The sequence below is a fragment of the Ambystoma mexicanum genome, chromosome 1p, assembly GCF_040938575.1.
Source record: "Ambystoma mexicanum isolate Mex_15411 chromosome 1p, UKY_AmexF1_1, whole genome shotgun sequence".
Classification (NCBI taxonomy): domain Eukaryota; kingdom Metazoa; phylum Chordata; class Amphibia; order Caudata; family Ambystomatidae; genus Ambystoma; species Ambystoma mexicanum.
In genome coordinates, this window is record NC_090921.1 from 1,057,748,573 (window position 1) to 1,057,760,603 (window position 12,031).

Genomic DNA, 12,031 nt, shown 5'->3' on the forward strand with positions numbered 1-12,031 from the left:
ATGCATTGCGGTCGTGGCTTGCCTTCTGAAATGTAGGCCAGGCATCCCGAGTTTTCTCGGCAGCAGCAGTTCTCCTCCTCGGTAGGCATTAGCTCGCACCGATTGCATGTGCACCAGGTGGAGACGCCGTCCATGCGACTAGGCCCAGGCTCTTCATCTGTTGATTCGTCCTGCCAACTGCCGTCCGAATCCCCATCGTTTTTGCGTGCTTCCCTTTCCAGTAGTTCCTCCTCGGTATACTTGGGCTCGTACATGTAGGGCATTATTGTAGCCATTGTGTGGTAAACAAAGTAAAATAATTTACCGAGATGGTACAGGTGTTCCACACGGGCTACAAGCGGCAAAGGTAGCTGACCAGAGCACAGAAACGAGTCACAAAATACTCTAAGTAACACAGAGAGAGGAATGGAATCGAAAATCTGCTGCTATGTGTTGTGAAACGGTCTGTTTATACTTATTGAGGAAAGGGGCATCCTGCCATTCCCATGGCGACACGTCATTAGCTGAAGCGCAGCGAATGTTGACACAAGACGTGCTTTGGCGTTGGGAAATCGGCGGTACGAGTCTGCTGATGACAGGCTCAGGGGCGGGGGAATTGATTTAGTGCCGCAGAAGCAGGTCAGCCAGGGCGATGCGGCAAGTGATAGGATTATCACAAAATGGCGGCTCCCTGGTGCCTGTTTTCGCGTGCGTTTAATGGACGAAAACTCGGGTAAGGTCCATAGGAAAGTTTTCTAAAATCGAGCCACTTAGGCTTAAAAAAACATGGCCGACCCGTAGGGACAATAACATTTTTTACTAGACCATGCCTTTAAGGCCGGAGATAGCCCCGAATGACTCTAGTTCTCTAACTATTGCCTCCAGTGTCCTCCCCAGGTCCTCTAGGGCAATCAGCATGTCATCATCGTAGGCTATCACTTTGTGTTGTCTGCCTGCCATTTCTATCCCCTTTATGTGAATGGATTCTCTGATTTTAATTAATGGTTCCAAAAAAATGGCATATAGGAGGGGGGAAAGTGGACATCCCTGCTTTGTACCCCTTGAAATGTCTACCCTTTCAGAGATCTCCCCATTAATGGCTATCCTAATTGATATGTGTTGGCTCTTATCATAGCTATGTACTGATCCCCAAATCCCATATGCTTTAAAGTTTTAAACAGAAGTGTCCACTCCACCCGATCCTTGTTTTATTTTTTGATAAGTTTATAATGGAAGTACAAAAAATAGTGATATAACTTTAGTGACTGAGCCGTAGCTGTGGCCAGACTGTCCGGGGCATGGCCACCAGGGACGGGCTATGTGGTGATATTTTTGAAATCAGGATAGGCTTGAATGGGAAAAAAAATTCTACAGCCCGAAGCGCTAGACGGATTTGCAGCAAACTTGCACGAGGCTCATCAGCAAGGCATTTGCAAATCTGTCCTGTGTTTTATTTTTTCAGAAGTGTCAAAATGTATGCACAAAAAATAGTGATATAACATAACTCTCGGGGCAGTGGGCCTGGCCATGTGCAAGGACAAATGTCCACTCTGATTTGCTTTTTGGGGCCTGCGGCAGGGCCAAAGCCTATGCCCCATAGATTGTGGAGACTGACCCTGGCTGAAAGCCATGAGCACAGGCCGTTGATCAAATTATGGGTGTATAGTGGACAGTGGACAAGGATGCAGGCTATGTGCAGTGGATAGCGGGGGTGGTTTGGTGGGGCTGCGTTCATGGGTGAGCCTCATGCCCTGGGCAATTCAACCATGACTTGCGTCCCGAGCATGCGCTGCAAAAATGACACACATCAGTATGCGCTGGAAAAATGATGTTTGTTAAAGGAGGTTTATAGTTCTTTCATATATATTAGAAGAGGAATTATTAATAACTTAATCACAGTGCTGTAACATCATGAAACATTTTCACTTGTAAAAACCATTGTAAATTCAGTGAAAAAACTTTGGCAAAGGGATGTTATGGTTAAGTTGCAGTAATAAAGACCTATGAAATTCACTGAAAAAAACTTTGTTAAAAGGACCTTATGTTAAGTTACACTAGTAAAAACCTATGAAATTGACTAAACAAAGTTGTTAAAGGGACCTTATGTTTCAGTTGCACTATTAAAAACCTATGTAATTCATTGAAAAAGTTATAAAGGGACGTTATGGTTGCAAGGTAACATTTGAAATACTAAAGAAATGTGCCAGGTATGGTAAACTATGCAACCATAACTCACGCCACAACCATGCACTGCTAAAACGAACATCTAGTACATCAAATAGGACATCACAAATGACATCAATGATGACAGCCTGTGGCAATAACTAACACCACCCCCGCCCCCACACACAACAAGAATGGCTCATATGGGGACACCACAGGAGCAACCACGACCAGTATTGGCCGGCAAGAGGACGTTGCCATCACCTCAAATTTGCCCACTATAATCACCACTTCGGTGCTGCCTGCACCCGGCACGGGCAACATAATAGGCGCAGCTGCCACTGAGAGATAGGAACACAATCAGCCGGACTCTCACCTTTCCCCAACACATCTGCTCCTCTATCAGGAGTCGGGCACATCTGTTGCACCCTGAGGAGCAGTCCGACAGTCCGACAGTGGCATGCATTGTTTAGTTGTGGTAATGCCCCCCCTTTCACATGGCATTTCACTGGTGCTGCGAGATCAGTTTGTGTGATGCCACTTGTACTCACCCCATATCCCTGGCGCTTATTCTATCATTTCTCTGTGGTAATTCCACTGGCGGAATTTGCGCCACTTTTCTGGAAAGCATAATTGCGCAGAGTGGTAGAAGAAGTGGTAATTCCGTTACAGTCACTTTATCCACTTACCGCCAAACTCGTAATGAGACCCTTTGTTCTTAAAAGGAAAATTAACTATGTTAAAGGAAGAAGACAGTGGGACAAAAAAATTATGACAAAATAGAAAGGCTATGCGAAAGAGCTGACCACATAAATGGGACTCTGATGAAAGAGGTATTTTGATGAAGTGCTCTGACGAAGTAGACAATTATGACGAAGGGGCACTGTGAAGAAATAAGACTGTTAAAAGGGACAAAGAAGGACTATACAAAAGGAGATGGACTAGGACGAAGTAAAAAGACTGTGACAAAGCAGAAGGACTATGATAATGGAGAAGCACTTTGATGAAGAACTGTGACAAACAAGAAGGAATGTGATGAAAGATTGTGACAAACGGTAAAGACTGATGGAGGAGGACTGTGAAGAACGAGACAGGTTTTGACAAAGAGTATAGACAGTGATAAGAGATTGATGGAAAAGGACTGAGGATGGACTGATAAAGGAGATGCACTGTGACAAAGGACTGCAGTGAAGGAGAAGGCCTGATGAAGGGCAAATGACTTGTGACTAAGGAGAAGAAATGTGATTGAGGACTGTGATGAGCGAGAAGGAGTCTGATGAAGGACTTTGATTAAATAGAAGCACTGTGATGAAATAAAGTTGGTGACTTGTTTAGCCAGGTAAAATCTATTTTTGTTTCTCATTGCCTTCTATGCATTGCAGAGCCTTTCAAAGGTGATGGGGGGCTTCGAGAGGTCACCAGTTTAGCTCTACGAAGGTTGGGATGGTGTGGTCATGTTTTCAGTCCTTGGTGAATCAGGCTGCAATGTGTAGAACCATGTTCAGTAGGACCTAAAAGAATGTTAGGGTTGTGGTGAGGAGATGTTGTTCCTTTTCATGTGGAAAAAGACCAGTACCTGGATGACAGTTCTGAAACCTCTGGTAGGGATGAAGGGGAAGAGGTTTCCTAAATTGTGAAGACTTGCTCCAGCTTATTTGGGTTTTCTGCCCGATGTAAGTTTTGAAGGGAGGTTTGTCTTGATGATGAATGTGAGCGGAGTAAAAAAAGCCATCAGATTAAAATTGGTTGCCACCGAACTGGATTTGAGCATAGCTGGTACAGACCCCAAGGCAGATGAATCCTGTCTTTGTGGGTTCCTTTTCAGGTGTTTGCATGAACAAGTAAAAGGATGACTTTTAGTTAATGAATGTCATTGATGCAATTGACCCTTCTGTAGAGCTGTGTGTCTGACATATTGGTGGATATGGACGTCAAGGTTATGGGGAAGTTCCCAAGTGGTCCCTTGAAGATGGTGAAGACTGTGTAGAGAATGGACCCTTGTGGGACTCTGCAGGTTATGGGACAGCATTGGGATCTGTTTGAGCCCATCTGGGTGGGATGGAATTTGTCCATAAGTTTGGAGTCAGATCATCGTAGAACTTTGTCAAACCACATTCAGCAGGTAAGTACATTGAGAAGCACTTTGTGGCCAACAGTGTGTGATGGTGCTTATTACAAATGTCCAATAAATAAGAATAAAAGTATTAAAGGCGGCGACAAGTCGAGCAGAACCAGTAGGCAGGAGTCACATTTATCTGTGGTGAGGAGGACATCATTGAGTATCTGGAAGGTGGCAGTCTTGGTGCACAGAGACTTTCACCTTGGTTAAACCCACGGGAGGTACATTAATGGAATTCAACTTCACTTGAGCTCTGCAGCAACATCTGTTACCTCGTTGTCAAGCTAAACATAAAGGAGAAGAATATAGTGAAATATATACACAAGGATTAGGGAAAAGTGACCTCTCTTAAATCGCTTGCCATGTCGGACTTCTTAATAAAACAAAACTGGCTACAGAGAAATAATGATCTGCTCAGACGCCTTTCCTTGTGGTGAGGAAAGTGCTGATACAGGTAGTTGCTGAAACCTGATTTAGGAAGAAGGGATTTAATCCAGGTCTAAGGGCAGGCAAAGTTAGCTGATGGTGAATAGAAATTGGCATTCATCTTAAAACTTTAATTCATCATATTATATAATAAAAGGCCAGATCTAGGTTTGTCCAATGCAGTCATGCACAGTAGAGACTGCCTGCTTCACCTGTTGTCACCCCTAAAGGGAGCTGTTGCCTTAGAAGTTATATTAGGCCAGCTTTACATTTGTCCTGAAAATTGCTCTCCTCACGCACTTTAGCCCATGTACACAGGTTTTCACACGAGTCGTTTATAATGTGCTTAAAGCGCAGGACCGGGATTCCAACCTGTGTTGCTCGGTGTTGCCTTGTTTCCAAAACAAATGTGTTGGCATTCAGCTATCCTGCCGGCCCTAACCAAATAACTGTTGGTACAGAATTTTTGATTTATTAAGAAGATGATACTAGCAAAAAGAAGCCAATTGCCAAGAATGTGGCATGAGAGGCAGAATTGCAAATTGTCGCTGGATTAGGTGTGCTAATTCAGACATTTGGAGTTTATGTTGCAAATTGGTGTCGATAGGCAAAGGATTGTGGTTTGAGAAAAATATTGGAACTTAAAATGCAAGTAGCACAGAGAATACACAGAGAGCGTGCCCCATTAAAAGAGTATGTTGCAGACTGGAATATAGAGACAGAACTCCTAGAACATTTTAGGAAAGAGACACTGTAGAAACACCATACATTCTGGCTCGAGTGTCAGAGCTCGTCATGCATCTTGAGAAAGAGACCTTGAAGGATCATAATACACACTCGAACGGTAGTCAGAGCTCCCACTACAGGTTGATCTATCATTAAATACACTGAGTTATAACAATGAATAAGAGCTACCCAGGGAAGCATGAGTTAGCAGCCAAGGGACACAGTGGGATGCTCTGGGTGATGGAGGGACACCCAAGGAAGCAGGGAAGTCTTGACGAGGCACAGTGTTGTGCAAAATACATGTCGAGTTTGATTCAAAACATTATGTTGGTCACATGCACAATGTTGTACTATCTCTCTCTCTCTATATATATATATATATATATATATATATATATATAAATCAGAAAATCTTTTTGTTTGTTCCTTATACAATTGCACACAGTTCCACCTATCTGCACCAAATTTGGCATAGTTACCTGTTACAACCCTCCGAACATTACTGTTACATGACATTTGGACACCCTACCCCTTTGCCCGGATTTCAGTCCCTTCACACATGAGACGGTTGCCTGAAATCGTAAAAATATCAATGTGGTCGTAAAATGATCGCTTAAAGCTTCTTTTTAGCGTCTTGATGTGAGAAACGAAGCACAAAAAACATGTTACAAGGCCCTAGGATGCACCGTTTCTGAGGTATTTGCACCGCAACGCACCACAACACACTGCATGAGATACAGTTCCATTTTGTGTAATTCCTATGCTTTCCTTTTTCCAGATGCCTCAGAAAAAGTGAAAATCTATTGGACAAATGAATCCAAAATCAAAGAAAGTGAGATTATTAAGGGCCTGCATACAGAACCTGTGCAGAGTATGGGTACCTTTTGCTAGTCAGCTATACAATTGGAACTACCTCTTGCATACTTATTATCAGCATTAGTAAAGGGCTTAGAAGTAGTGGCAGGATTTCAGGTTGAATCTCTACATTAAAAGCAGTATTATTATTATTAGTATTATTATTATTATTATTAAAAATTATTATTATTATTATTATTACATTGATGGCAGATATCATCACCGATCAGACACAGATGCAGATTATACTGCCCTATCCACCCTAAACGCTGCAGAGAACATCTCGACAATCGCCAATTCATTCACGTAACCCTACTTCTGCACTCTAGAGCCCCCTCTGCTCCCCTACTTATCCTAGCTCTGCTGCAACCCCCAACAACCTACTTGTAACCCTCTGGATGTGTCCCCTACGTATAGTGCTCTCTTGCATCACAGCTAGGTTTGTATCTTATAAATCCCATACTTAGCTACCACCTTGGTGATCCCATACCTGCTTCTGGGGACCCACCAAGGTATTGACTAAGGTGGGCAGGTTTAGGGCTCAGCCAATGGATGTTGGGCCTTTGGGTGGCATAAAAATAATCTTCTGGTCACCCTGTCTTGGTCCACGTCACATGACAGGGGACAATCTGGGCGCCTCATTGTAGACCAGAACATGGAGCCTGGATTCTCCCCAGGCCACAAGCCAACTAAGAGAGTATGAAGCCCTCTCTGAGCAATGCTACAGTATAGGAAAAGATAATTTTCTCTTTCACTCACTCGACATTTGTAGCGTGCAATTAGATACTGTTACACCTCTCATGCAACATCAGATAACTCATTCATAGAGATCTGAGTTCACTACGGATCCTCAGAAGTTTCACTGATACAATGTTGCAACTATTTGGCTTCCTAAATGCAGAGAATACAATGTTGCCATTACTCTGCAATCACAGTATTTTGATGCTTACCCAGTGTGTTTCCAGCAGTTAATTCAGAGGCTGAAAGCACAGGAAATCTCTACTTATTACAGGAAGCATCCAGGAGGGTCAGAGGATGAAAGCTAACTTCCTTGTGGGTTGTTGGGAGAGTTATATTCTTGGTCCAGACCCTTAAACCGAAAGCAATTTAAGATGCACTACGGGACAACATCCAAGCTCAACTTCACCCAATTACAAGCCCTAGGTACAAACCCTGGCTACAGGAATCATCCAGGGGAGAAGGAGGGGGTATAGTACACAAGCAGCAGACACAGTTGATCAGTGTGGGTTGGAGAAGCATGAGGCAAAAATGTTGATGTGGCAGGACACTGGAGGAAGCTGAGGCTGCAGAAACGGGAGGGTTGGGAGTTGGGAGCCATGGAGATCAGGAGGACGTGGTGAGAGCCAAGAGGGTGAAGGAGGATGTTGTACTATAAGCAGGTGAGAGAGGTCAGAAACAGGCGACGAGAGGTAAGGTGGTGAAGGAAGTCCTTCAGGAGGAAGTGATAACATCAGAGTAGAGCGTGAAATTCCAGAAGAGTTGGTGAAAATCAGGTTGCAGGAGGAGGTGGTAAAATCCAAGGGGAAGGAGGAGGTAAGAACATCTAAGATCCGAAGTGACAGAGGAGGTAACATCAGATGGAGAGAGTGACACACAAGGTAGAAGAAGGAACTTCAGTACTCAGAGTGGTAGTGAAGGGGGCATGGAGGAGGTTGAAACTGTAATATCATGGGAAGAAGGGGGATATCTTGAGGCGATACAGCCCAGAGGAGCAGAAAGATTGGAGGTGGACTCCACAGGGGGCGAAACTAGAACAGATCAGGTGGTAACTGTCCGAAGTGAACAAGGTAGAGTAACATGCAGAGATGAAGAAAGACTAGTAGAAGAAGATGCAATAACATCAGGTACTAAAGGAGGGTCTGAAGTGAAGGCAGAGATATGTCTCTTAGATATCCAGAGCAGGAGGGCTCTCGTGGGCCCATTTGGCCCTTGGCCCCAGTTGGCCCCGGGCAAACCAGACAGTGGGATGAGATTATTGTGAGATCAGAGATGTGAGAGGAGAAGGAGACAGATGGAATCCCAGTCAAGGGCCAAACCTAGGGGGACCTCTATCCAGCGCTCCTTGCTAAATGTGCCCACAAACCAATCTGCTTGCAAGACCTTGTGACTGTGTGAGTCTTGGGGTAAGGGACTCAGGAAAGCCTGCATCTAGGTCACACTCAGAAGAAGGTTTTGGCCCATGCTAAATCAATGCCAGGAAAGGGAGAGGGAATCCATCTTGACCTATACGACGGGGACAGGCATGGAAGGCTTTGGAACTTGCAAACCACAAAAGAGACATTGTGCAAAGGGACCCGATTCTACCTAGGAGAGAACAACATTTGTTTTGTTTGACAAGATAACATTTGCATTTAAGTTGGACCTTTTTGTAATAATTCCCCAAATACTTTACTTTCTCTACCTCTTGGTCCTAGGAGAAACTCTGTGACAATACATATGAACATATATACAATCATAGTTCTGCATGGTTCATCTTCAACAACAGAGTAGTTTGAGGAGAGAAACTAAGCTCAGCATTTGACAGTTATAAATCCTTTTGTAGTGACGAGAAGATCATGCACAAAACTACCGTCACATCAGATGGCATCCACACTAGTGTACCCGGCATGATGAATATCAATGATGCTTCTTTTTAAGGGGGTCCTCCCATTTTAATCTGCTATCAGTAGACTTAATGTTTCTGTATGCAATGTTTTTCGGTTTATCTGTCAATTTGGTCAACATCATTGTAAAAGGGATGAATTCACTACTCTGTTGTACATTAGTTCGTAGGAAAATGAATGAGGTTCCTGACTGTTATGCTTGTGTCTTGATTTACTAGGTGACATTGTTGATAACTCTGCTGAATTGCCTCCACCATCCTTGAAACCGCGCACGCACTCAATGTCTACAGGTATGCACCTTCTCTTTCTTACAGGAACCCAAGCACTGATTTCCATCCTCTGGTTACTACTAGAACTAATGCTTTACTGTCAGATTGTTAACAATTGTAAAGCTATTTGACGTGGAGCAATATCTTGTTGTTGGCTGGATTTCTTGTTAAATCAAGTTCTCTAGTATGTATTTACTCACACATGAGTGAAAAGTCTCTTACCTCTTCTTCTTTTTTTATTCAGAATCCTCCTCGCGGCCTGCGACTTCAGACAGAGCCGAGGGAGCAGGTCTCACTGCGGCAGAGAAGCAGAGTGCCATGAAGGAGCGGTTGCCCTGGAAGGACCTGAGTAGACAACTGAATGAAGAGCTGCAGGGAAGGTGTGCTGAGCTACATTCCTCACCACGGAGGTCTCTTGTCATTTTGGAAGGAACCGCTCGGCTGATGGAAGGGATCCAGAGGAAACCTGAAGACAGTTGGAGTCTCCCCGGCATGGACAGAAACTCCCCCATTCCTTCCCCCAGGAGGAACGGCAACACAGAAAGTTCAGAAGCACAGAACCCAGTTGTAGCCATTCCTAGAAGCAATGATGGTATGTTTGTGCTCAGCAAAGAGGGTTGGAGGGCAGTTGGGTGCCATGTTGCAAATTGTATCTTAGTTTTGTGTTGCCATATATGTATTACTTTTTCAGCATAGTAAAGAGCATACACAAATGTGCAATGTAGGACAAAGTGGTGTTTTAAATAATAGTACAAACAGTTCATAATGCGTGAGGCTAACATGCTTTCAGCAGGTCCTCTTGCAGGTGTAGAATTTGGGAAAACCCTATAGTATAAGGTAGGTATACCGGTTATTTACTAATGACAAAAGGGAGAGTGCAGTCCCAATAGGAACATTTTGTTAACAGCTTTTCTGTTTCCCTATTGTTATCTTGGATTAAAGGAGGTCCCCTTTCAGGTTTTTAAATGTGATAATTCTGGGTTTGACCACGGTAAGTGGGATTCACCTTCTCACATGTCCAGTTTTGGGTGATTGTGTCAAGTGCAGTGCTTTAAAAATGAGATACACTTTCTGCTATAATGGGGGGTTCCACATGTTTGGCAATTGTAGTAGACCTAAGTGCAGCCAAAGGATTAAACAATGAAATTTGGAACCACACAATCTCTCAAATTGTGTTTGAGATGTCCATCCAGGAAAGGGTCAACTTGTGTACTTCATGTGTACTTCACGTGTTACAAGGTCACAAGTACTTAAGAGCAATGTCAGCGGAGGTCTGATTTAAACAAACCTGGGTCTTTCTAATATGATGATTGTATCGCATTTTGTCAGAGAATAGCCAGAAGTATGGATCTTACATAGGGTGCCTCAGCAGGAGTCAGAACAGGTTTCCCAACACCATTAAAATTCAAAAGTGTTTTTATTCCGGGATAAGGTTAGAGGGGTTTTAAACCTCATGTACCACAGATCTGTATGTTGGCACGCCATGACTAATAGGTGGATCCAATGGACCGGACGTCCATGGGCTATGTGATTAGAGGACATGGAGTTGAGAACGATCAGCCCTACAGATGAGAGAAAACGGGCAAATACTTCTAACAAGAGATGATAGTTTGTTAAAATACTCCCAACAAAAAAGAGGAAACAACCAACCCATAAGAGCCTGCCCTCTGATTCCAACCAGACTACTTCACAGATATGCTCAAGTCCGCAATAGAAGCAAAACGGTGCCACAGCAAGCAACTCTGATTTTATTAATGCCTGAACTGAATGACTAGTTTCAAAGAAGTATGTATTTTTTTAAACACCTATTTTAGAATTCAGATATATTGTTGCTCACATAGAAATCTCCCCCAAGGGAAAGGTGAATTCAATTTTTACTCTCTAAAAAAATATTTTACTCCCTACTTCAAATAATTGGGAATACATTGATTCATGGGCAACTCAAATTCTCTTTGTGAATCTGCGAGTGGTCAAATGTTTCCATCATGAATTGCATCTTCTTTCTGATAGGGACTGGAAAAGGTCCCTGTAAAAATCCTCCAAATGTTAGTACTGTGTCAAAGGGCGGCCTATACCAGAGAGGTGAATGTGCTTGTACTTTGCACTTTGTAGCACAAGTAGCATAGAGCACAGAGGGTTGTGCGAAAGCAACGAATATGCATATGTTCTGTAAACAATGAAGAGTTAAGATCGATCATACCTTTCTGTCTAAGAGAGTCCACTTTCAGAGAGGAGAAGTAAGCGAGACCTAGCTCAAGTCGGTATTTTTTTTGCACATCTAGGAAATTGATATCTTCTTACACATGTGTTTCTCCTTTTCAACTTGTTGGGTATGGCTGCAGATGCTTACTGGGATGCACTCCCAGAGATGATATCCCCTAAAGAATTGTCAGTGCTTCCACATCTGTCTCAGGAGTGTGTCTCTAGTTATATCTCAGCACCCTCCCCAATTTTATTTTTTTAAAGAGTTGTCGTTTTGTTTAGCATTGATTATCTGTGTGGAGCTCACTCCAGTCCATGTCCATGAAGAGTTTGGCCTGAAGGATCATGTGAGTTTGCTGTGGAAACCTGTTGCATCGCAGTAAGAGGATTTCAGTACTATGCGCACTGTACCATAATCTGCATCAAATACCGATGCTGGGGTGGGGCTGTCTACTTCTCATTTGGGGTTCTACCTACTGAGCATGCCCATCAATCAGTAACTCCATGAGGAAAAGCACTTAATCGCCTCTGACAAGGTTATTATGAGACTGCAAAGGGACACTGATCCACACAAGTACAGAGTCATAAGACTCCCGCAAGATCATAGAAAATAGAAGATTAGGTGCAGGCAAGAACCCTTAAAATGGATGCTGAGTCTGGCTCCCTCC

At 43.5% G+C, this 12,031-nt stretch overlaps 1 protein-coding gene across 1 annotated transcript in view; it reads left to right on the forward strand.

Moving 5' to 3' along the window:
• Nucleotides 1-12,031, forward strand: part of LOC138447974 (capping protein, Arp2/3 and myosin-I linker protein 2-like) — a 301,863-nt gene that overhangs the window by 179,667 nt on the left and 110,165 nt on the right. The window contains exons 6-7 of the mRNA XM_069604500.1: nt 9,111-9,182; nt 9,406-9,753. Of these exons, the coding sequence (XP_069460601.1) occupies nt 9,111-9,182; nt 9,406-9,753 (420 nt within the window). The remainder of the gene's footprint in view (nt 1-9,110; nt 9,183-9,405; nt 9,754-12,031) is intronic.